This window comes from Pongo pygmaeus, chromosome 5 (assembly GCF_028885625.2).
Source record: "Pongo pygmaeus isolate AG05252 chromosome 5, NHGRI_mPonPyg2-v2.0_pri, whole genome shotgun sequence".
Classification (NCBI taxonomy): Eukaryota; Metazoa; Chordata; class Mammalia; order Primates; family Hominidae; genus Pongo; species Pongo pygmaeus.
Genome location: NC_072378.2, coordinates 166,123,730 through 166,151,028, shown reverse-complemented (window position 1 = coordinate 166,151,028; position 27,299 = coordinate 166,123,730). Strand labels below are relative to the sequence as shown.

At 35.6% G+C, this 27,299-nt stretch overlaps 1 protein-coding gene across 3 annotated transcripts in view; it reads left to right on the top strand.

The window, feature by feature from the left end:
• The window catches only part of PDE10A (phosphodiesterase 10A), a 334,971-nt gene that overhangs the window by 220,938 nt on the left and 86,734 nt on the right, over positions 1-27,299 (top strand). For all 3 annotated transcript variants that reach the window (XR_010126815.1, XM_054490521.2, XM_063666827.1), the window contains 5 exons: positions 12,784-12,924; positions 14,718-14,873; positions 16,299-16,349; positions 17,426-17,484; positions 19,076-19,127. Coding sequence is in view for 2 of the 3 variants with exons in the window: in XM_054490521.2 (XP_054346496.2) it covers positions 12,784-12,924; positions 14,718-14,873; positions 16,299-16,349; positions 17,426-17,484; positions 19,076-19,127 (459 nt within the window). In the remaining variant the exon portion in view is untranslated. The remainder of the gene's footprint in view (positions 1-12,783; positions 12,925-14,717; positions 14,874-16,298; positions 16,350-17,425; positions 17,485-19,075; positions 19,128-27,299) is intronic.

Genomic DNA, 27,299 nt, shown 5'->3' with positions numbered 1-27,299 from the left:
TGTTAGGCATTGCTATCTTAAATTTGGAATGTATTTTTGCAATATGCTACCTGTATTCTTGAGTAATCAGAATATGTATTATGTACATTGTATACAATGTTACTAGGAATAGAGACAAAAGCATTCTGAGATTTTTAATAGGACTCTTAAATATAACAGTTTTGCAAAGTGTGAAAATAGTTGCACAAAAATATTTATTGGCTGATTTAATTAACTTACAGCTTATCTTATTCATTTCCATGGCCATTGTTTTCCCTTGTATTGTAACAAATTACGCTTGTTACCTCAAAAATGAAAGGCTTATTTAAGGCAAAGACATTTTCTTGTTCATTCTTGTATTTCCCAAGCCCCTCTCCTAGTACCTTTCATATAAACAGTCAGATAAGAATGTTTATTAATTTGCATTATTCAGATATTACTGCCACTTCTAAATAAACTATATTTCAGACACTGGTAGTATTCTAAAATGGCTAAGCTACTCAAATAACAAATGGATATTACTTTTTTTTGGTGCATTAAAAATTATTTTTAAAATGTCAAAGTTTTTATTAAAAGTAATTTCTTTTAGAAAAATATTTTACAGTTTGCCATTATTTTTTAATTGGCTGATATGTGTGGAATGCAGTCTGTTGTGGTCCGTGTCACATTACTCCTTCTGAGCCGCCTCCAGCAGCCCCCAGTGTGGCCACGCAGCTGTGCTCACATCCAGCCCCTTACCCTCGGGTCTCTAGTTCAGATTGGGGTGGACATGTGGCCCATGAGGGCCCCAGCAGATTCTTTGCTAAAACCTGTATCCTGGACTCAGCAATTCTAGCCGTTCACCTGAACAAAAGTGGTAACAATCCTGAAGTTGAGGCTGCCTCTACAGGCTGGTCTCTCCTGCGCTGTGGAAAGAGAATAGAGACAGCTGCGGGCAGAGACTGAGAGGTGCAGGCAGCAGGCACCCTATGGCTACAGTGGACGGGAGCCCAAAATGCTGACTTTGCGGGCTCGGATTTAGGTTACAAAACCCACATTCTTAATCACTTGGCTTAAAAAAATTTATTTATTTTTTTGCTTGATTTGCAGACTTCTTTATACATTGGCCTCAATGAAGTAGTTCCTCTTATGATACAGCAAAACGCTTTTCTATCTACAATATCTAAATTGTAATTTTATGTATCAATTTGAATTATTTAATCTTTACTTATCTTTTACTTTAGTAACTTAAAGGGCTGGTACAGTATCCTCTCAGTTTTATTCTGGCTCCTTATTCTAAACTCGTAACGTCAGTCCATTTACTGGGCATGCTTCTCTCTAGGGGCACTGATTCCCTGTTCCTTTTTTCTTTCCCACATCTCAGGGACTGAGTCTGTCTTCTTCAACTTAATATCCATATGAACAGCAGGGTACATAGCAAAATTGTAGCTGTCTCTGAGCTTCCCAAGTCAGATCCCACTGTACACTGTATTTTGCTTTCTCAGTGTTGTATAAGTCTCCTTCATGGAACATAGCTGAGTCTGTGATTACATGTTTGTCTGTGATTTGAGTGGTTGTTATCTGGCTTTCTTGCTAGCATGTCAGCTTTATGAAGACAGATACCTTATCTGCCTGGGAGGATAATTCTTGGGGATAATTACTGTGTTTTGCTCACTCTATTTTGCCCTTTATGCATTCCGCCTAGATAGCTAAGGCCTTGTTATTTCCTTGATGCAGGGATTTCTGTGGGTAGGAAGAAAACATTGGCTGAGAAGTCTTAAGTTCACTCAAGTGTTTTTTTAGATGTGTCTACGTGATTACTACTTTCTTTGTTCTTCATTTCTTCTTGTATCCCAAGTCGTCCGTCTGGGATCATTTTTCTTCCATCTGAAATACATCCTCTAGATTTTCCCTTAGCGAGAGTCTGCTGATGGAAAGCACTCTCAGTTTGTGTTTGTGTGAATTTGTCTTCATTTCACCCACTCCTTGGAATATATCTTTGTTAGATATAGAGTTCAGATTGATAAATTATCTCTCTGAATATTGACTAAAATAAAGATACTGTTTTAAAATTTATTTTGGTTTTCATTATAGTTTTTTATTTCCTGTACATATTTTCAAACTTGTCTTTTATTTCTTGAAATACATTAACTATACTTCTTCTGTGTTCTTTTGAATTTACAGTTTCTTGGGCTTTGTTTCGTCCAACTCTGACAGATGGTGACTTTTTGCTTATGTGTTTTATGGTTTTTTTTCCTTTCTTTCTCTCTCTCTCTCTCTCTCTCTCTCTCTAACTGTGACTTCTAGTCTTCCATGGGCCCCTTAAATGGATACTCTCAAGGCTTGTTAGAAGTGCCTTTCTAGTTGCTTTCTTGGAGATAGACATGCATTTGTTTCTGCTAGTCACTTAAGGTACTACCAATCCAAAACCATTTTAAACTAAATTATCTGGTTGAGATGAATTTTCAGGCTACAAAGTAGTATGGCTTCAAGAGTCCAATCCACATGATGCACAATTATGACTTCTCAGAGGAGATTGTTATTTTTCCTCCAGTACTAATTTCAAAATGATCTGGTTTCCTTGCAGCCTCTTTGCTGGGGTAAGCGTATTTGTCCTTCAGCCTAAGGTGAATGTTTGGCCTGTTGCCTGTCCTGGCCCTCTAAAGGGGTCTCTATTTAGACTTCCTCACAGAAAGGCCCCAACTTTTCTCTCCTGTCTCTCATCCTCCGTGTGGCTTTCCTGGGAGAAGATCAATCTATTCAGTCATTAGTAATTCCCTCAAGAGAAAGCCAGCTTTGGGATCTGGTTACCTCCCACGGTTCCTTTATTTACTTCCTTTTAGATTTCTGTGGATTCCTTCCATTCTTCTCAACCCAGCAAAGCAATATAAAAGACGGGTAAAATATATTTTATGCAGCCTTTAAATAAATTTGAAATTGTTTTTCAAATGAGCTAATCTGCTGTATCACTGGCAATAGAAGATACACTTCTAAAATGTAACTAACCATATTAAATTAAATAAAGCATCTTTTGCATAGGTAAGCAGATACTTGTATATATTTTTGTGTTTCGTCTTTTGCACATGAAAGGCAGCATAGTCTACGTAATTGTCAGTCTTTAAAAAATTGTCTCGATTTGGAATCATGGCAAGAAAGTCTTTCTTAAATAACTCAACTTCACAACAAAAATTATATACTTTAGTGACAAAATTATAATAAAACCCAAATAGACTGAGAAAATTTTCTTTCCATATCAACAAATACTAAGGGTTAAAAAAATGAAAGAATTATACAGTTTTTACACTTATTAAAGTATGAATTTCTTCTCAGTAGAAATAATTAAATTTCTGAAATTGATGTAATGAGAAATATAACAAATAACATTTAAATGTGTCAGAAGTTCTAATAGAATTTAAAAACGTGTACATTCATATAAGCAAGGAGGAAAAAAGTTCTATGTGTTTTTTTCACATAGAACATTTAGCAGAAGATAAAAACAAAACTGAATACTAAAAAGCACTAAAATTAAAACATAAAATATTATTATGGAAATCATTATGTGATTATAACAAAATTACTTGTAAAGAAGATCCAACTGTGAAAAGAAAAAAAAATTAGATCAGGTTAAAAAACCAAACCGTCTTTTATTCTGGTATGTTGAAGTTTCTGAAGCAAAATGGAGAAAATGGACAGAAAAATAGTAGTATTTTTAATTATTGAGAGATCAAGAAAACTACTTAGAAGAGGTTATCAATACATTATTATTTATCCAAATAATACACATATTAAACTCAGTATATTAGGTTAGGATTTACCAACTTGTGGTTCCTTTTCTTTTCTGGGCTAGACCCTAACTTTAATGTATTTAATTTCTGTCTAAGAATTCTTCATGGGATTCCTATAATGACTAAAAACAAAGGAAACTGGAGGGCTCAGAAGACAGGAAGATGAAGGAAAGTTTGAAACTTCCAAGAGACTTGTTGAATGGTTGTGACCAAAATGCTGACAGTGATGCGGATAGTGAAGTCCAGGCTGAGGTGGTCTCAGATGGAGATGAGGCCTGGCTGCTCCTAGCCATGCACAGTCATATGTGTTCACAAAGAGAAGGTTTTGTGTTTAAAAGGGAAGCAGAACGTAAAAGTTTAGAATATTTGTAGCCTGACCATGTTGTAGAAAGGAAAAACCCATTTTCTGTGGAAAAATTCAAGCCACTGGCTGCAGAAATTTGCATAAGAGGAGCCGAATATTAATCACCAAGACAATAGGGAAAATGTCTCCAGGACATTTCAGAGATCTTCACAGCAGCCCCTCCCATCACAGGTCCAGAGGCCTAGGAAAAATGGTTTCATGGACCAAGCCCAAGGCCCTGCTGCTCCAAACATGGTGTCCTGTGTCCCAGTCACTTCAGCTCTAGCCGTGGTACACAGAAGGCAAGAGTTTGGGAGCCTCCACCCAGATTTCAGAGGATGATAGAAATGCCTGGATATCCAGGCAGAAGTCTGCTACAGGGGCAGAGCCCTCATGGAGAACCTCTGCTAGTGCAGTGCAGAGGAGAAATGTGGGATTAGGTCCCCCACACAGAGTCCCCACTGGGGTACTGTCTAGTGGAGCTGTGAGAAGAGGGCCACTGTCCTGCAGACCTTAGAATGGTAGATCCACCAACAGCTTCCACCATGCACCTGGATCAGTAGCAGGCATTGAACACCAGCCCATGAAAGCAGCCACAGGGGCCATATCCTGCAGAACCACAGGGGCAGAGCTGTGGCTGTGGACTTGGGAGCCCACCCCTTGCATCAGCATGCACTGGATGTGAGACATGGAGTCAAAGGAGATTATTTTGGGGCCTTAGTATTTAATGACTGTCCTACTGGGTTCTGGACTTGTACAGGGCCTATACCTCATTTGTTTGGACCAGTTTCTTCCTTTCAGAATGGGAGCATTTACCCAATGCCTGTACCCCAAACAAGTAACTAACTTGTTTGTGATTTTAGAGGCTCACAGGTGGAAGGGCCTTGCATTGTCTCAGATGAGACTTTAGACTTGGACATTTTTTTTTTTTTTTTTTGAGACAGAGCCTTGCTCTGTCACCCAGGCTGGAGCACAGTGGTATGGTCTCGGCTCACTGCAACCTCCACCTCCTGGGTTCAAGCAATTCTCCTGTCTCAGCCTCCTGAGTAGCTGGGACTACAGGTACATATCACCATGTTCGACTAGTTTTTTTTCTGTATTTTTAGTAGAGATGGGGTATTGGCATGTTGGCCAGGCTGGTCTCAAACCCCTGACCTCAGTTGATCCACCCGCCTTAGCCTCCCCATTACAAGCGTGAGCCACCATGCCTGGCCTAGACTTGGACTTTCAAGTTAATGCTGGAGTGAATTAAGACTTTGAAGGACTGTGGGGAAGACCTGATTGGTCTTAAAATATGAGAAGGACATGATATTTGGGAGAGGCCAGAGGTACAATGATATGGTTTGACCCTGTTGCCCCACCAAAATCTCGTGTCAAATTGTAATCACCACATATCAAGGGAAAGACCTGATGGGAGGTGATTGGATCATGAGGGCGGATTTCCCCATTGCTTTTCTCATGCTAGTGAATGTGTTCTCACGAGGTCTGATGGTAGGTAAAAAGTGTGTGGCACTTCCCCCCTTGCATTCCCTCTTCTGCCACTATGTGAGGAAGTTCCTGGCTTCCCCTTTCCCTTCCGCCATGATCATAAGTTTCCTGAGGCCTCACAGTCATGCTTCCTGTTAAGCCTGGGGAACTGTGAGTCAATTAAACCAAACACTGCATGTACTCACTCATAGGTGGGAATGGAACAATGAGAACGCATGGACACAGGAAGGGGAACATCACACACCAGGGCCTGTTGTGGGGTTGGGGGATGGGGGAGGGATAGCATTAGGAGATATACCTAATGTTAAATGACGAGTTGATGGGTGCAGCACACCAACATGGCATGTATACATATGTAACTAACCTGCACGTTGTGCACATGTACCCTAGAACTTAAAGTATCATAATAAAAAACATTAAACCTCTTTTATTCAAAAATTACCCAGTCTCAGGTAGTTCTTTCTAGCAGTGTGAGAACAGACTAATACACAAACCATTTACTAAACTGACAGAAAAAGAGAAATATAATTACATATGTTTAATAATTTAAAAACAAAACAATAGATATAATGAAAATTAGAAATTATGAGGGATTATTTTTACTAACAAATGTGAAAACCTAGATAAAAATGAACAGTTTTCAAGGAAAATATAAGTTATCCTATTAAATACAAATGATAATAGAAAACTTACTAGTCCAGTAGCCGAGGAGGAAATTGAAGACACTGTTGAAATAGTACCTTTCTGCAAACCAGTAGGGCATTGATTCATCTGACTGTTTTTGAGCACCAGTCATCACCAGGCACCATGTTAAACCCGGGGAGACAGTGATGAGCCCAACAGCCTGGGCTCCTGTACCTACATTGTTCATTTGCTACTGGGGCAGCCCTTTAAGAAGGAGAATTCCTGTGCTCGTTATACTTTTTCAGAACTTGGGAAAAAAGGAAAACTTCCCAGTAAGTAGTTTAGCATTGAAATAATTTTGGTTCTGGAGTTAGATTGTGTGAGTTCTGTTTCACCACTTAATAATTGTATAATTAATAATTGTGTGCCTTGGCAAGATTCTTAAACTTTCTAAACCTTAATTTACCATTTACCCTCCATTAGTTAAATGTTACACCATAAATGCTGTTTGTTTAACAAACTGTTTAAAACATCTGCTAAGTACCAAAAAACTGTGCTAAATTGCTGAGCATACAAAAACAAAATTATTTCTCACATCAAAGAATGTACAAGCAGTAGGGGAGATAGAAAAATCAACAGCTAGTTACAGCACATGATTTTTATGTGCTAACAGAGAAGAGCTCAAGGGCTCTGTGACCATGAATTTGATGGGGCTGCAGCACATAAAAACAGATTGGATGATGAGAAGACAATAGTTGAGTGGGGATTTAAGACCTCTCACTTAGTAGATGAGAAGGGAAAATAAAGGATGTCTTTTGGGCAGAAGAAGCAATTTCTGAGAAATCTGGGGTTAGCAAAGAAAACAACGTATGTTGTATCCTGGCCCATAGCAATGTCTGCTGTAGACAAAGTGCTCTTGAGTTGTTTTTTTGGGAAAAAATAATTTTTTCATGATGAATTTTTGCTTAAACTTTCATTGTCTGTATGGCTATACTTAGTTACATGTATAACATGCCTGATGATATTATCTTTATAGTTTTTCCACTGTTATCTATCAGAGTTGTTTGTGAAAGCTGAAAACCTTATGTACTTTATACCTTAAAATTTTTAATTCAAAATTAAATTTATTGATATATATATGTTATTTTAAAAATAACTTTTCCATAATTTACAGGTTTGATAAGTTAGTTAAGCAGTTGCTTGTTATTTTTATTTATAAACATGAGCAACTAGATGACTCTAGAGTCCTAGATTCATAGAATGTTGAAGCTAAAAGAGACACTTCCAAATTTTTTAATCTAATCTTTTAATTTTAGTGATGAGGTAGCCAAGGTCTCTTATGGGTAATGACTGTCAAAGTTCACACAGCTAGTCAAAAACTAAAGGCTAGGCTCCCATTCTAAAGTTACTGTGCCTTCTACAAAGAGCAGCTATGCTCTTTCCACCGCAATACAATACCTCTTTTAAGCACATAGCTTCCCCCTGCCGCTTTGTTATTTGATTTTTATTACCCACATACTGGGAAGAACACATTTCAGTTTTGTTACTTGGGATACAATTGGGAAAAATGGAAGAGCAGAAGAATCTTAAGTTTTACCTTCAGTATGTGTACGTTAAACATTCACCAGAAATATTGCATTCTTCGTATTCAGAGCTAGTAGTTTATAGTAATTGTTTGCCTTTTTCAAGTGCACAGTGAACTTCAGCAGATTTATTTTTAAGAATTATGAAAACAAAGTTAGTCATCCATATATCAAGTTCCAGGTAAATGTGGGAGCTGTTTACTTACGGCCATCTACATAGATCTAAATTTGTTTACTATCCAGTGCCATCTAGTGTCTAAAAGGATAATAGCTTATTGGTAAACCTAAGTACTTTTTTTTCTTTTTAAGAAGTGTTTCTAAAATTTAACTGGTTGTGAGTTGAAGTCTTAACATTGAAATGAAGTCTCATAAATAAAGTGATGTTTGAATTGTGCATGGAAAGAAAGATGAAAGCAAGTATTAACCAAGTGAAGTAAACATCTATTTGGCTGATATCAATGAATTTTTCTGTTTCATTAAAAGATGGTGTTTTTATAAATTCTATTAGTCTATTCTCTTGTTCATTTTCCACCAAATCTATTTTTTCCCAAAATTTACATTTTTATAATTTGAATGTTTTTTAAGTCCTTTATTGAACCAGCCTATTGATGATGACTTGTGCACCCCATCTTTTCTAGTTTAAATTGTCTCACTTTAGGAATAGATATAAAAATTTGCTGTTACCTCAAAAATATTAGCTACTTCATAATGAGTTTCTCAGAAAAGTTTAAAAGCTGATTCCTCCCCTAGGACTTCCTGGCCTCTGATAGGATTGATTTCCTGCTCTTTGGGCAATCTCATCGATGTTAGTTGAGAGGTGGAGGGACTAGTGGTCACCATCACCTCTAGAACTCTCAAGTACTAAAGAACTGCAGCAGCCTTTGGTCAAGTAGATATCCTGAAGGCAGTTACTTTCTTCTTTGGAAACGATAGAGGTGGCTAATGTTTGAAACTTTAAAGTTTTTCCTTGTTTTTTAGTTGTGGTTTTTATCTGTAGCCTCTAAAAGATGCTTGTCCTAACTAAAGTTTTCGTATATTTATACAATAGTGGAGCAGGAATTAATCTTAGAGACTCAGTCCAACACTGGATATTATAGATAAGTTCGATATTATAAATATATGTATAAGAGGCTTAATACTTCTTAAAATAATGTCTGGTGTTTTCATTCATCCTTCTCTTGAAAATAGCATAAGGTTTTTTATCTTATTAATCTGAATATCCCAGTTAAATCTTTAAGTCAACAATTATATTGATTGATTTTGAAAAATGAAGTCCCTATTTCCTGTGTGAATGTCTTTAGAACTTATTTATATTAGTCATTTATTAATGATTAATGCATTCATGTAGATGCTTCACCAGTGAGAAATGCAAAGTATATATCTTTTTTTTTTTTTTTTTTTTTCCAAGCAGGGTCTTACTCTGTCACCCAGGCTGGAGTACAGTGGCACAATCTTAGCTCACTGTAACCTCAAACTGCTGGCTTCAAGTGATCCTCCCACCTCGGCCTCCTGAGTAGCTAGTGCTACAGGCATGCACCACCTCACCCAGCTAATTTTTTTTATTTTTTGTAGAGGTGGGGTCTCGCTATGTTGCCCAGGCTGATCTTGAACTCCTGGTCTCAAGCTGCGCTCCTGCCACAGCCTCCAAAAGCCCTGGGATTATAGGCATGAGTCACTGCGCCCAGGCCAAAGTGTATAGCTTATAAAAAAATCATGATTATTTTGAAATACTAAGAACTAAGGATTTGCCTTGCCATATCACAAAATGTACTGTATACCTTTTATAATAATTAAAACAGTGTGGTATACAAGTAAACCTAATGATACAGAATTGGGAATTTAGAAACAGACCCAAGTATATTTAAGGATAGGCCAGGCACGGTGGCTCACGCCTGTAATCCCAGCGCTTTGGGAGGCTGAGGCGGGTGGATCACCTGAGGTCGCGAGTCCCAGACCAGCCTGACCAACATGGAGAAATCCCATCTCTACTAAAAATACAAAATTAGCTGGGCGTGGTGGCACATGCCTGTAATCCTAGCTACTCGGGAGGCTGAGGCAGGAGAATCGCTTGAACCTGGGAGGCGGAGGTTGCAGTGAGCCGAGATTGCGCCATTGCACTCCAGCCTGGGCAACAAGAGCGAAACTCTGTCTCAAAAAAATAAAAATTAAAAATTAAAAATTAAAAAAAGTGTATTTGAGGATGAAGTGTATGATGAAGGTGGCAGTTCAATCAGTGGGAAAATGATAATGGTTCAGTCCATGACCACCTACTTGACAGTATCTGTGGAATAAAGGGAGTTTAAATTAACGTTTCCCTAGCCCTGAATATGTGTAAAATTCAACCTCTATTTTAGAGGTTCATTATTGACTTTTTATATTTGTAACAGGTAGCTACCTATCAATGCAGTCAACTGCAAAAATCATTTAAAAAAATGCTTCTGCAAAACATGTGATTCCAACCGGTGACTGATGCTCAATTAGAAATGGATATTAAAAAGGAGCTCTTGCAGGTAAATTGTTTGGAGGCAAACAAAACAAAAACAACAGAGAAGGGAACCACTAATATAAAGGAGAGAAAGTATAGCCGTGAAAACATGTCAGAAACAAGTGTGTGTTGTGTGAGGTTAGGCTTCATTTTCCTTTCTGCTGCAGTTTTGGGCCTTCATATCACAATGTATTCAATGTTTTGTTAGCATTTATCCTCAGCTCTCATTGGAAATATTTCTGTTTGATTAAAGTGAACAAAAATCATGAGCTAATTAGGAAAACAAGTATAAAGTTTCCACTATAAAGTATCACTCAATTTTTGATAATTATTTTTTAACTACATAGAGAAGTTTTTCATATTCTAGCAAGTAGTTGAAAGACTTCTAAACCTTTTATTTTCAGCAAGCGTAATAAATAGAAGAGCTTTTCATACACTCTCGGGTACAGTATTTGCTTATCTGTTACTTGTGTATCATATGAAACCTACACAGAAGCAATACATATTTTATAATACTGAATATATGATCATCTAATAATGTGGAAATGTATAAGATAGTCTGTTATTATTGGATTATGAAGCTATGTATAACTTGAACATGTGATTAAATTCAGCCTTAAAGGGCCTATGGCTAAGTCATAAAAAAAGATATGTGTTTTACATTTTCAAACAAACAAATGCAGCCAAAAACTATGACTCCCTCCACACCCCCCACAAAAATACAGAGTTACTGTTGGAAGCTTGCTCCAGAGTTCACCTTCTGTTTTTATTATGACGTGTTCTTCTCTAAGAGTTATCTAAACCACTCAGTTCAATTTATGTTCACTTCCTGCAGTTCCGTCTTTGGTACAGAAAAGGGACAGTTGCTTCCTTATAGTTTGAGAAAATCGTTGTCAATTCTAATTTTTCTTCATTCTAAATATACCACATTTAAAATTTTTTTTCTTGCATTTATCTCTTCTTTTTGTTCTTGAATTACCTTTCTACTCACTCTGTCTTAAGAAAGGGTGAAAAACTGAATTGTATTTGGACAATGATAGATACTGAATCTAATGATAGTCTTACTCTATGCCATGTGTATATTGTTGCCTGATGTAATTACAGTAACGAGAAAATGGTTTTTCTAGCCTTTTAAAGAATAACTAAGTTGAAATTGTCATTCATCATATATGTAATTTTTAAATCTGTAAGTGTATACTTTCTATTTAAACATATTAAATAGCTTAGTTCTTTTTAAAATAATTACTTAAAATAAATTTTTCACATGCATTGTACTTAATAGCAAATACAACTTAAGCACAGCCCTATGTAGATATACTTGGAAATACAAGTATTTTGAACTTAGCTTCTAATCATTTATAATTGTTATTAATTTAAAGTACCCAGGGTTAAAGCAAAGCTTTGCTTTTCTCCCCCTTCCTCCTTGTTCATTAAACCAAGTTTATGGGGTTTATTAAGTCAAGTTAATGGGGTTCATTCTCTTTTGATTTTAAGATGTTTAAAGAAAGAGTTCTGTAATTTTACAAAGCTTAAAAACCACATACCTGATAAGTTAATAAATATACCTGTCTCATCCTTAGAACTTCCTTAGTAATAACAAGTATTGTAGAAAGGTGCTTAGGTTAAGAGGGCTGTCTAATACTTATTGCTTCAAATGGTCTTCATTCTTTGTTAGAGTAATCCAACATAAGATAAAGTGAAGTCTGTGGGAAATTTATATTTTCAAATTTTGTAGATAATCATGATACAATTATGTCAAAATATTGCCCCCCAATTTCTACATGATTTAAGTAGCAATTCTTATTTAGTAGAAAGTAATTTTAAAATATGTTTGGATTTCATCAAAATAACTGATTCTATTTTTAGAAAACAATTTATTTTAAAATAGTTTCAGGACATTACCTTCCCACCCAGTCATTTGAAAGGGAAAGATCACTCAGATTTTTCAAGATTTTTGCTCAGAGAACAGCAAATTTTTCATCTAGAGTATTCTGAATGTGCAATTTTATAAACTAGCCAGTCGAAGTAATGTGAGTGAGTCTTATAAAGAGAAGGTTCTGAGAAGGGAAGATTTCTAATGAAAATGAAAAATATAACGAAATCACTTGACTTGCAGCTACTGATTCTATCTTCAGGTAACAACATGTGTCAAGTCTGTAGGGAGGTTGGACCCTGTGTGTATTTGTGGTCTGATAGAATCTTGATCCCAATGACAGGATGCATTTTTTCTCATTTCATTATTTTCTATGTATCAAAATAGGAGGCTATTTGAAGAGTGTTTCTGTGCCTGTACATTCATTTAAGTTTGAAATTTGAGTGTGTATTTTTTGTGAATTGGAAATGTGAGATAGTTTCACTTTAGATAATCTGGTTTGATCATGGCAAAGCACCTTTCCTCATTTTATGACTTCTTTTCCTTGGCTCACAGATTTCTTATGACTGTTAAGATTCACATGTGTCTTTTTGTACTATGCACATGTACAGGAAAGTCTGTAAAACACCTTTTCTTCTCCCTAGAGCCTGTGCATATTCACACCACCTGGGATAAAGGAGGGAAAACCCCGCCTTATCCCTGCTGGGCCCATCACTCAGGGCACCACCGTCTCTGCTTATGTAGCCAAGTCCAGGAAAACATTGCTAGTGGAAGACATCCTTGGAGTAAGTGGCTTTTTGACTCTTTGTGATATTTTTGACCTGAAGTATTTAATTAAGAAAGATGGCATATCATTTTGATGTTATAATTTAAATCATTTCATTTTAAAAAGCATTAAAGCCAGTTACAGATCAATATATGAATGTGTAAGTTAATTTTTTGTACTCAGAAAATTCCCTTTACCCACTAAGAGCTAAATTTGCACAGTTCTTATTTCAACACATGCCAGTACAGTTAAACACAAAAATACTGTATATATTTATATGAATGTAAACTAAATAATTACTGTTTTATGTTTCATATTTCGCTAGGATGCATATGAATGAGTTAGCTTATTGCTGTATGACAGACTACCTCAAGTTTTAGTGGTATCATACAGTAGCCACGTGTTATTTCTTATGAATCTAAGGACTGGGTTATTCTGCTGGTTTGGACTGCTGTCAGTTGGACTTGCCTATGTGTCTGAGGTCAGCTGCCCATCAGTTAGGTGCTGGCTGGCCTCTTATGCCCTCTGCTTTCCCTGTGTCTCTCACCCCCTTCCAGTAAGGCTATCCTGGCGTGTTTTTGTGAGGTAGCAGGAGTCTGAGAGAAGTAGTGGGAAACATACAAGTGAGTTTTCAAGCCACTGCTTACATCAAATTTACTGCCCTCCCATTAGCCAGAGCAAATCACGTGGACAGGCCCAGACTCAGTATAGATCACTAACCAAGGACATAGATACAGAGAAACTAGACAAAGTGGAGCCCTCAGTCTAGTCTTCCACAGTACATGTGGACATTTTAATGAAATTTTATGACATGGAATATAGACTTTAAAGGTAACAAGTACACAGATGTAAAAAAATTGCTATAAGTGCTAATAGGAGCCATGAAACCTGGGTTTTAATTTTGTTTTTTCCACTATTATTTGTATGACCTTGAATAAATTTGGTAGCTAGAGGAAGGAAAGAAGAGACAGAAGGAGAGAAAGGAAAGAAGGGAGGAAGGGAGGGAAGGAGAGAAGGAGGGCCCATGCTGTATAAGTTCTCATCTGAAAATGTTCTGTTGTGTATGTAAGCTTTCAAAAGATCTGTACCTTACAAGTACAGAGTTACACTATTTCATGAAGTTCTAATTCATCCTGATAGCTTCTTGCAGACAGTAGAAATTGAATAAATAGAATTGATGCTTTTGATATTAATTCATTCAATTTCCCTGTACTTCTTTTGAGTAAATTTGCTAAGCTAGAAGAGTATTAAAATCAAAGAACCAATTTCATTTCTTATGATAAATAGTTGATCATTATTAGATTATTTGAATACTTAATATGGGCCTTTGAGATTCAATTAGAATGACTGTTATTAACATAACTTTTGTGTTACTCTAGGCTTAAAAATAGAAAAAAAGTTTATATATAATTTTCTTCACATAGTGTTTACATTTGGAGTAATTTTCTCTGTGGCGTTGTACCTGTAAACACCCTAAGACTGTTCTGGCACATAGAAGATGATGAATAAATGCCAGCGTTTATGATTACTTTTATTATTATCATATGAAATTAACATTCGTCATTCATTCATTAAATTTATGCTGCATGAAGATAAAGAAATATTAAAGCAGTATTTGGGTATAAGTTCCGTGAAAAAGTAAGCATTTTCTTACCTAAGATTTATGGTGGCTATCATCATTTATTTTTCCTTTGAAAAGTACTGCTTATTATTTTTTTACAAGTATCATGGCAATTTCTGATAGAAGTAAGAATCATCACTTAATGATCAGCTCACTGAATCACTGAGTCTTTTTGTCTTTTTGTTTTTCAGGATGAACGATTTCCAAGAGGTACTGGACTGGAATCAGGGACTCGTATCCAGTCTGTTCTTTGCTTACCAATTGTCACTGCGATTGGTGACTTGATTGGTATTCTCGAGCTGTATCGGCACTGGGGCAAAGAGGCCTTCTGTCTTAGTCACCAGGAGGTGAGGCCTTTAAATGCTGCATGTTAGAGTTTTTAGTTGTACCTAGCTCATTGAAGGTGCTTGTTCGTATTGCTAAGTAATACTAAACTGAAAATACATGAATTATCATTTAAAATCACAATTTGCTTAACAGTGTTTTGATACTAATAATAATGATTTTTAAAACCTGTTTCTGTTTAGAGAGGAAACAGGTTACATAAGAAATATGGTCCTTTTGTTAAGTAAAATCCAGTATGACAATAAAAGGTTTGCCGTACTCTGAGTCATAGAAAGTAGTAGAAGGACTTTGGAGACTTTTCACACTCTGGTTGTCTTTATGTCTTCTTAAAATGTCTTTTTCTTAGCTTGTGTCCTGAATAAAAGGCTCTAGTGTCAAATACATTTGAGTTCCATTCACTGTTCACTCAATAGGCTCATTAATACTAAAAGCAAATATTAAAATGATACATTTATTACATCCAGTATAAACCAGTTTCCTTCAGTGGCCTAACTCCTGTCCACTTGCCTGAATGAACCCATCTCCTGCTACCCCACCTGTCCCTCACTCACTCCAGCCACACTGGATCCTCAGGCAAGGCTGACAGGCTACTTAACTCAGGCTTTGCATTTTTTCTTCTCTCCACTTATCCCCCTCACGGCCACATCCTTCGGAATTTCCTTAAATGTTGCCTTCTCTATAAGGCCCTCCCTGAACACTTCATGTACATTTGAATGGCTCCTATCCAATGTTTCTTTCTCTCTTCTTCTGCCTTTTCTCTGTAGCACCTGTCACTATCTAATATATTATATGCTACACTTATTTCATTTCTGGTCCTTCTCCCTGAAGTACACTGAAGGCTACTCCATTTCTGTTATTTACTACAGTATCTCCAGCACCTAGAATAGTGCCTGGTACATAATAGACACTCATGAATATTTATCGAATGAGTTGAATAATAAAAGAAGTAGAATAGCTAGTAATTTTGAGGAACTTGTTAGCTTGTGTATATATATATATGTATGATTTTTACATTTTAGAAATATTTCATTATTTAAAGTGGTCATTAGATTGTTTTTCAATAGTATTTTTGTTAAACCCAAAAATAATAATTTTGTGAAAATCATTGGGCTGCAGCTTTCTTAACAATCAGTTTGTCTTCCATTTTATCCAAAATGAAGATGAACAAGAGAACATTAAAGTCAGTTAAATAGAAGGGGAAAATATAAAAGAAAAACCTTGAAAATATTTGGTGCTTTGTGTTTGGAAAATGTTCAAAAGCTCAGTGATCTCAGAAAATTCTTCATATACGTGTATGCCCCAGTCCTTTGTCGAGATGACTACATGTGACTAATAAAAACGTGTGTGTGTGTGTGTGTGTGTGTATATATATAAAAAATATGTATTATTACTTATAGGTATGTATTTCTCTTTTTTTTTTTTTTTAGGTTGCAACAGCAAATCTTGCCTGGGCTTCAGTAGCAATACATCAGGTGCAGGTGAGTCTTTGGGGTGTTTTTGCAGGGGCTTTCTAAGGGAGAAGAGGTTTTTGGAGTGCGGCATTGAAGACTGGAATAGAGGTTAAGTCACCCAATGCCTTATTTTGGGATATTAGAATATTCCGTTATTTCTAGAAATTTTAACTTAATCAGTTATATGTACTTACTCCTTGCCTTAAATATTTTGCAATTATATGTGCGTGCATTCACATACATAGATATCTATATATAAAATAAACACATGTATAATTTATGCAATAAATGGCATATGTCCTGCTGTAGTATTTGTTTTCCACTGAAAACCTAGGAACAATCTCCTACTGGAGTTGCATTGATATTTTTATGATTCCGTTTCCTAAATTAAATTTTCCTCTAAGTGATCTATGAAACATTGTAACTTTAAGATATCTGGTTCTCTTGAAGATATCTAATTTAGAAATCACCAACTACTTACAGTTTTACTGGTGGTTAGACTTTAAAGTTCAAGAACATGGTAGCAATATAGCGTTCTTTGTATCTTCTCCTTCTCTCTTTTTATTTTTTTGGTTGTGGTTTTATTTTTCTACTCCTGTTTCAGCAAATTGAGGTTGATGAGGGAGGAACTGTATGCTAGGAAGAAAAGTCGAGCTGTAGGATAATAGAAAGAGTAGAAAGGACTCGAATTATCAGGTGTAGGTGGAATATGTGCTCAACTACAGTTTTTAGAAGTACAGTGTAAAGTAGTTCTAAAGAGGGACTTGGGTAGACTATCCAGACCTGAATGCTGCTTCTATCACTTATTAATTCTGAAGCCTCAGTAAGGTTCTTAACATCTTTATAACTCCATTATGAAATGTAAATTCCAAACCTATAATGTTTTGTGGTGCTTGAGACAATAAATATAAAGTGCTTAAAACAATGTTTAGCACATTTAAGTATTCAGTAAATATTAATGGTTATTGATATTATTATTACATTATAATCCAAGTGATTGTGTTAGGCCTTCTTTCAATAAATAAGGTTATTAGTATTCTGGACGTTTTATTTTGAAATAAGCAGAAATCTCTTATAATTGTAGCTATTATTTTCTATGGTAGGTATGCAGAGGCCTTGCCAAACAGACAGAATTGAATGACTTCCTACTGGACGTATCAAAGTAAGTGTTCATTTCGAGGGATGTAGTAGCTCTTATTAATCAATGGTTTAAATTAAGGGCAGCCTGTGGCAGAAATAGACTATTGTCTCTTGCAGCTGATAACTGGAGACTCGTCTTTACAAGTAGTCTGGGAAGAACGGTTAATCATATTGTGGATTGTAGAGTTATATTCTCATTCATGTTCACTCTGAAGTGAAGGATTGCAGATCTATCTGTGATGATGTTAATTTTCCATTTGATGTATGTTTTCTAAATAGACTCTCTTAGAATATGTTAAAGACACTAAATATCTCTATTTGTGCAGGAGAATACTGGCTACAGTAGGAGGGAAAATATTCTGGTTTATTTTTTTCCAAAAAGTCCTATTTGGTTTTTCTAACAACGTCAGTAAATTAAACATCATTATTATTATTATTATTTAAATTTTCCCATGTATAGTATCTCAGTTATCATTTCCGAGAAAATGTTGTATTTCCCTGGTTTGGCCTAGAAAAACTCCCTTTGGCTGGCAGTGGAAGCAATTATATAGTAGATATTTATTAAATCACATATTTGTATTGGTTTTATTTACTACAGGAGTCTTCATCTATATATCTGACCCATATAATTAATCATTGAAATCTAAAATATGCCCCGGGATGTGGTAACTTTAGGGTCATGTCCTCCTACGAGTTTACTAAAGGAATTATGTAGTTTTTCCTCTGTGGCCTCCAGCAACAACGATGACATGTTATGTTTCACATGTCACTGTATATGCACCTAACAATTTACCCATCAGTAATTATTATTGATGCTCATTAATTAGTTTGAAGTTACTAGTTTATGTTACATTTAGTTTTTGAAATAATAAAAAAATTAAAGAAGTATGGGACGGAAAAAGCTCCCCTTGGATACCTAAGCCAACTAGGTTAAACACTACCTAGCCAGTGGAGTCTATTTTAAGAGTCCTTCTTTATATTTTCCATACATTACATGCATATCGATTTATGTTTTTTTAGATTTACATTTTAGTATATGCACTATTTGCCTCTGAAACATTTACTTGCTGTTCATAACAATGAATATATACTCATATAAAGTCATTAGATCCATAGCATTACGTGTATTCTGACATTTCTTCTCAAATGAATTACATTACTTTCTCAGTACACTTTAAATACTAACTTTCTGCAGTTTTCATTGATAATTTATATTTAACTATTGATGAGATTTAGCACATTTAAATATTTTTATTTTAGATCTGAGTTATTAATGAAAATATTAAATATGGTGGATGCAATTTTATTTCTGCATACTTTGTTAAATGCAACAAACTTTCTCTCTACACTGATACTTATCAATAAAATAAATACTGATTGCATTCTCTGGAATCATAGAGCCCTCATGCTGAGGTCAGTGATAAAGTTTCATTTATCTCTTTAAAATAATATTACAGTACTGATTTTTTTTTTTACCAAAGCACAAAAATCAAATGACATATATCTTTATGTTTTTTATTTGAATGTAGACAAAACCAGGAAATGTATTCAAAGTGTAATATGTACTGTGAACTAATGAAATTACTTACAGGATTTATGTTTCTTTTTTTCAGAACATATTTTGATAACATAGTTGCAATAGATTCTCTACTTGAACACATAATGGTAGGTTGTTTTTGTTCTGAGTATGATTTTGTTTAACCCTTAGACCCATGGTGCTAATATATGGCAAAACATTTAAACTTATTCATCCACAGGCACTTTTAATATTATGAAAATGTGGTGCTTAGGAATTCACCTTGATCTGTTTGTCACTTCTGTTGATTTTGAGGGAGTAAGTTTGAATAACGTTTTTAAAAATCTCAGAGCTTTTCTTTATTAATGGAAAGCTATTCTTAGAAAAGACATTTGGTTTCTTTCTATATTCTTCAAATCACCTCTTATGTATGGGATATGTGAGGAATTCTCGATTGATTTTTTTCCTGATCTTCAAGTGCATTCTACTTAGTTCTAGTCTTAATTATTCCTCTCTCCTAGATGGCTATCAGGCACTTTTGAGCCGAAAACTGTGTGACGTAGAGTTATAGACATATTTCCCTATGCTACTGAGTACTTTTAGGTCTCTAGTGAGACTTCTTTCAGAAGTGGCTTCTAGTTGTCAGAATGTGTGGGTGGGTGCCATGCGTGCCCAGGCCTTCTTGGTACCATTTGTGCCCTGTTATGTGCTTTAATAAATGCTCTTTCTCCTCATTTTTCTGGTCCATCTCAAAATACAGTACTGTTCTGCAATAAAGAGTTTTCTCATCTAGAGATTTTACGATGCATACTGATAAGTTTTTTTTTATTTGACATAGTAAAAGACAAATATGAAGTGTGCTTTTTGCAACGTCTTGTAGAGACAGGAAGTTTACTAAAGGTAATTAGAGAATAACACAGGTTATTAACTTCAGCACATTCTTTATGTCATAAGTTATTTCTATGGTTTTATCTAGACAAAAATAAAATAATTGTACATTAAAATAACTTCTCTTGTTGTGAAACAACTGAAGGAATTTGTAAATCAGTGAATAGCTTTAAGAAAAATATGAAGTTATAATGTAGACTGACACAGAGCTTATATTAGGGGTACAAGAAGCACTTACTACTCGTTCTTTGTATTATTAATATTTTCTTTTAAAAACGGCTTTATTGAAGTGTAATTTACATACTATACAGTTCATCTATTTAAAGTGTTCGATTCAGTGGTTTTTAGTATATTCATGGGTATGTGCAACTGTCATCAATCAATTTTAGAACATTTTCATTACCTCATAAAGCAACTTGATACACCCTTTTAGCTGTCATCTCCTTAGCTTATCACTTCCTTGCACCCCTATTTCCCCTTGCCTTACCAGCCCTAAGCAACCATTGTCTACGTTCTTTCTCCACGGGTTTACCAATTCTGGGCATTTTATCTGAAAAGAATCACATAATATGTAGCGTTTTGTGCCTGGCTTCTTTCACCTAGCATGTTTTCAAAATCATACATATTGTGCATGTGTCAGTACCTCATTCCTTTTCATGACCAAATAATATTCCATTTTATGGATATACGTACCACATTTAAAAAAATCCGTTCATCAGTTGATAGACATTTGGGTTGTTTCCACATCTTAGCTCTTGTAAATAGTGCTGCTGTGAACATTCCTCTACAGGTTTTTGTTTGAATGCCTGTTTTCCATTGTCTGGGGTATATACCTAGGAGTGGAATTGCTGGGTCATGTAGTAGTTCTGTGTTTCACTTTTTGAGGAACTGCCAAACTTTCCTTGGCAGTTGCACCACTTTTCATTCCCAGCAGCTGTGCACAAGGGTTCTGATTTCTCCACATCCTCACCAACACTTACTATTATCTGACTTTTTCATTATAGTGGGTGTAAAGTGCTATCTCAGTGTGGTTTTGATTAGTATTTCTCTAGTGACTAATGATGTTGAGTATCTTTTCATGTGCTTATTGGCCGCCTGTATATTGTCTTAGGAGAGATGTCTATTCAGAGCCATTGACCACTTTTTAATTGAATTCTTTGTATTTTTATTATTGACTTGTTAAGAGTTCTTCATATATTCTAGCTGTAACTCCCTTGTCTCATGATTGCTTTGCTTTGCTAATATTTTCTCCTGTTTTGGTAGGTTGCCTTTTCACTTTCTTGATAGTGTCATTTGAGGCACAAAAGATTTTAATTTTGATGAAATCCAATTTAGCTATTTTTTTCTTTTGCTGTTTATGCTTTTGGTTTTATATCTAAGCCAAATTAGAGATCATGAGAATTTACTCAGATATTTTCTTCTAAGAGTTGTAGGGTTTTTAACTCTTATATTTAGGTCTTTGATCTGTTTTGAGTTAACTTTTGTATATGATGTTTGGTAAAGGTCCGGTTTCATTCTTTTCCATGTAGCTATCAAGTTTTCCCCAGCACATCAGTTGAACATAAAATGCTGTTTTCTTTCTGGACTCTTGTTGCTATTCTGTTGCTCTGTATGTCTGTGGTAATGCCAGTACACTTCCTTGATTACTGTGGTTTTGTAGTAAGTTTTGAAATTAAGAAGTGTGAGTTCCCCAACTTTTCAAGATTCTTTTAGCTCTTCTGGGTACCTAACAAATACATCTAAATTTTAGAAGTAGCAGGTCAATTTCTACAAAGAGATCAGGTGGAATGCTGGTAGGAATTATGTTGAATCTGTAGAGCAATTTGAAGTATTGCCATCTTAACAACTGTAACACAATTGAGACTTCTAATACACGAACGTGAGGTATTTTTCCATTTATCTAGATCTTAATTTTTTTCAACAGTGTTTTGTGTTTTTTGAGAATAAGTATTGCTTTTATTTTGGCCAATTTATTCCTATTTTATTTTTTTAATGCTATTATAAATGGAATTGTTTTCTTTATTTTTTGATTTTATACTGCAAATGTATAGAAACAACATTGGTTTTTATACATTGATTATGTATCCTGCAAGCTTGATGAACTCGTATATTAGTTCCAATAGTTTCTTAGTTTCTTAGTGGATTACATATTATATATATATACACACACACACACACACACACTCACACACATACATATGATCATGCCTTCTATAATTAGAGATAGTTTTACTCCCTACTTTCTAATCCAGATGTGTTTTCTTTCTTTTTCTGGCATGATTACCCTGGCTAGAACCTACAGCACAATACTGAAAAGAAGTGGCCAGTGTGGACTTTCTTATCTCATTCCTGATCTCAAGGAAGAAGCATTTAGTTTTTTGCCATTAAATATGATTTTTTTTGTGGGTTTTTCATAGATGGCCTTTATCAGGTTGAGGAAATTCCCTTTTTTCCTACTTTATTGCGTGTTTTTATCATGCAGGTATGTTACAGTTTGTCAATTTTTGTGCATCAGTGTAGATGATCATATGGTTTTTATTTTGAATTCTGTTGATAGTGTATATTATTACGTCAATTGATTCTTGGATGTTAAAGTAACCTTGCACTCCTGTGATGAATCTCAGTTCATTATGGTGTGTAATTTATATTGGAATTGCCTTAAATTTATAGAAAACTTGAATTGATATCTTCAGCATATGGCGTATTCCTAGCCAAAGACATTATCTTATTTTCAGTTTTTTAAAAAAAATTGTTGACTGAATGTATTGATTATGGTCCCCCATAGTTAACTTATTTTCCAGTTTATAGTCTTTAGTTTTCAAGATAGTGATTTATAATGCACAATAGTAGAGGTTCTAGTGGTTCTTCTTTTCCAGTTTTTACAGTACTTATTTCTTTGTGTTTGTTAATGTATTAGCTGGAACCTAATAATGAACACTGCTGAATGGAAGCAACAGATATCAACAGGAGAATATATTTATTTTCCTTGATGTGTGTACTTCTCACATTTCTTTGCTATGTATATTTGTTGTGGGTCCACAGCAGACATAATTTATCAATTTTAAAACATTTCCTTCTATTCCTAATTTTCTGTGAGTTTGCATCTGATTTGGTGTTGGGTATTATCAAATTTTTATAAGATACTTGAAAATGATTGGAGTAGACAATTGTATTATTACACAATGTTGAACCACTCTTACATTCCTGGTATAAAGGCTATTTAATTGTAATGTTTTCTTTATTCCTGGATTGGTTGTTAATATTTATTTCCAAGTTTGCATCTATATTCATACATCAGATTGCTCAATGGTTCTTTTTTTCTATCCTTGGATAGTATTGGTATTGGGTTATGCTACACTTACAAAATGAGCTAAGAAATGTTCCGTTCTTTTCTATGGACTAAAGTGGTTTAAATAATATACATATTATTTGTTCCCTTAATGTTTGATATAAATCAGCTAAGACCCCATTAGAGTCTTATTAGGGGTAGATCTCTGATTCTCTTTTCAATTTCTTCTATGACATTGGATTCTTCAAATTTTCAATCACCTTTTCTGCTATAATGTTTCTTGGGAATCTGTTATATTCCTATAATACATAATAACTGCAGTTATCAAATGTGAGCAAAACCCTTCACAGCCTCTGTCCTCATTGAGGTTCTAGTCTGTGGGGAGACAGACATGAGCCAAATATCAACATAACTATGAAACTAGTCAGAGTCAGGCCTATAAAGGAGCATAACAGTGCCCTGAAAGCTTGTGATGGGATTTAACATAGCTGGGGAGACTGTGGCAAGCTTTCCTGATACTGTGACTTTGGTCTGGTGGATGTGTGGAAGTTACACAGGCAAAGAGGAAAGAGGGTTCTACTTTAGGGGATGAGGGAACAGTGTGCTCCTGTGTAAAAAGGCCCTGGAAGGGCCAAGTCACCCAGGCCTGGGAGGGAGTTTTTAATTAAGGCTTGTAAGCCAGAGGTGCAAGATCAGATACGTGTTTTGAAAAGATAACCCTGGATTAGAGGAAACAAGTGGGGAATGAGGTTAGACTTTTTTGAGGAACTTTTTGATAATATATAAGATTTATTATTTTCAGACTAGCAAATCTGGGTAAATTTTTTTTTTTCTTTTCCTGAGACGTAGTCTCGCTCTGTCACCCAGGCTGGAGTGCAGTGGCGTGATCTTGGCTCACTGCTACCTCTGCCTCCCAGGTTCAAGCAATTCTCCTGCCTCAGCCTCCTCAGTAGCTGGGACTACAGGCACATGCCACCACGCCTGCTTAATTTTTTTATTTTTAGTAGATACAGGGTTTCACCATGTTGGCCAGGATGGTCTCAATCTCTCGACCTCGTGATCCACCCGCCTCAGCCTCCCAAAGTACTGGGATTACAGGCGTCAGCCACCGTGCCCGGCCTAATCTGGGAAATTCTTAAATTCCTAGGTGATCAGTTCATCTAGGTCAGTGCTTCTCAGTGGGGCAGTGCTGACATTTGGGCAGAGCAGTTCCCTCTGGCACAGTGTTATCCTGGGCACCACAGACCTGCAGCATCTTTAGCTTGTGAGAACTCGTAACCAACAAATACACCTGCACTTATTTCCAGATGCCCTGTGGCCAGGTGGCTCAGCTGCTGGTTGGGAATTGAATTAGATTTTCAAATCAATTTTTATAAATTTGTAGGTACTTTGTATTTCCTTTCTTATCTGAAAACATCAACTACTTAACTCAAATTAGTGTGAGATAATAAAAGAGAGGATTTACTGGCTCAGACTGCTGAAAAGCCATTGAATGTTCAGGCCTATATAATTAGTGGACATGGGGGCTCAAATCATCTTTTCAGGAATACGTCTTTCTCTCTTTCTCAGTTCAGCTTACTTCTGTGTAGTCCTTATTCTCAGGCAGTTTCTCTTTACATGATAGCAGCAATAGCCCTGACAGCTGTCATCTTGTGTTTAAAACGAAGTTTTATATCAAAATCAATAAATAATCAGGTTTATATCATATCACTCACTTCAACAAGATAATAAATGAAGCACATTTGTTTCCTTATTTTTTTTACTCCTCTTACCTACTATGCTTACATAGTTTTAGATATATAAATATTTTTATATATTTCATGTTTCTTAAATTAATTTTTCATGATGATGCCTGTAATTTCTTAGATATCATTTACTAACAAGTGTCACAGTTTCAGTATAGTTTTAATGATTTCTTTGCTCCTCACTTTTTCTTGAACCCCGAGTCTTCCCATGTGTCCTTGAATTTATTTATTTCTTCATTTTTGCTTGAGCCCATCTCCTTTTCTAAAATAGTTCAAAGATAGTACATTTCTTAGTACTGTACCCTTCTTAAATATCTTCATTTTGCCTTTATGCTAGTTTGACTTGGTAAAGAAATTCAAGCTTAAAGTAAGTTTTCCTTAGAAATTTGAAGACATATTTTAACTGAATTTAAAATCTACTGTTGCTATAAAGAATGTTGTTCCACTTATAGGTAGACGTATGCATATGTGTGTATGCATATGTGTGTATGCGTGTGTGTATGCGTGTGTATATGCGTATGTGTGTACGCATATGTGTGTATGCGTGTGTGTGTATGCGTGTGTGTGTGTATAGGGGAGTAGGGGTGGCTTTTAGATTGACCTGATGCTTGGACTTCATAAATATTACCAAAATATTAGATATTTTTAACTCCTTTTCAGCATCTGAGGGTCATTTCAAAGTTAAACATTAATATTTGGGGAGAGCGAAAAGGTAAACATATGTTTAGAAATGCTCATCTTAAAACAGAAGCCTCTTTTTCTTTTTTAGACAGGGTCTGGTGCTGTCGCCCTGGCTGGAGTGCAGTGGCACAATCTCCTCTCACTGCAACTTCTGCCTCCCGGGCTCAAGCCATCCTCCTACCTCAGCCTTCCAAAAGTAGCTGGGACAACAGACGCATGCCACCATGCACAGCTAATTTTTGTATTTTTAGTAGAGACAGGGTTTTGCCATGTTGCCCAGGCTGGTCTCAAACTCCTGAGCTCAAGCAGTCCAAGGGCCTTGGCCCCCCAAAGTGCTGGGATTACAACATGAGCCCCCACGCCCGGCCACAGAAGCCCTCTTACTGCCTATAATTGTTAGTCAGTTGATTTTTTGGACATATGAAATAACATTATCCTCAAACAATAAAAACTTTTATCTCTTCACATATGTATACCTCACATGTTTTTCTTGCCTACTAGCATGCTAATGATTGTGATAACATACCTTTGTCTTGTTCTTTAATATCTTAAGGCAGCGATTCTGTTATTTTACCGTTTGGTATAATATGGACTGTTGTTTTGAGGAAAACATTATTACATTTTCTATATATTCTTTTATTCCATTTTACTAAAGTTTTTATCATTAATGATTGCTGAATGGCATCACATGTTTTTGTTTTTGAGATGGGGTCTTGCTCTGTTGCCCAGGCTGGAATACAGTGGTGCAGTCATGGCTCACTGCAGCCTTTGCCTCCTGGGCTTATGAAATCCTCCCACTTCAGCCTCCTGAGTAGCTGGGACTTCAGATGCGTGCCGCCGTGCCCGACTAATTTTTGTATTTTTTGTAGAGAAGGGGTCCTGCCATGTTGCCCAGGCTGGTCTCAAACTCCTGGGCTCAAGAGATCGGCCCACCTCAGTCTCCCAAAGTGCTGGGATTACAGGCATGAGCCACTGCACCCAGGCTCATCATACGCTTTTTGACAACCACGATGATAATCTTGCAGATTTTTCTCCTTTGTCTTATTGCTATTATGAATTATGATAATAGACTTTATGCTACTGGACAGTTCAGAATAAACTGTTTTTAATATTGTCCTATTTGTTTAATTATTGCTAAATTTGATTTGGTTGAATTTTTATTTATAACTTTTCTTCTGTTTCAAAAGTAAATCTGTCTATGATTTTCTTTTTTATAGTTTCTTTGTCAGTTTTCGGTATCAGTGACACAGCATACATTGTAAAAACAACTGGAAAAAATTGTTCTTTTCTGAATGTAGATGAGTATAAATTGTACGGGAATTTGTTGAAGATTTTTAAAGAATTCATATTTGAAGCCATTTGAGGCTGGTGCCTTTTTTGGTAATATTTTTTGATAGTTTTTGAATTATCTTTATGATTCTGGTTGGATTTATATTTTTCAACATTTTCTAAGCTTATTTTATTTTCTGAAACGTTGTCCATTTGATCCAGATTTTAAACAAATATTAACATATTTATGCCAAAATATTAAGCAACTGACATTACCTCAAACACTACGGATACACATTTCACTGAATATAATTTAATATTTAATAAGGCAGGATCATTCTTGTTAATTAATAATTTAAAGTCTTATGGGTTGGTGAATTAGATGAGAGATTCTTCTGTATTTGCCAACGACTCAGCCCCATCACTCTCGCCCTGCCTTTATGTCATTC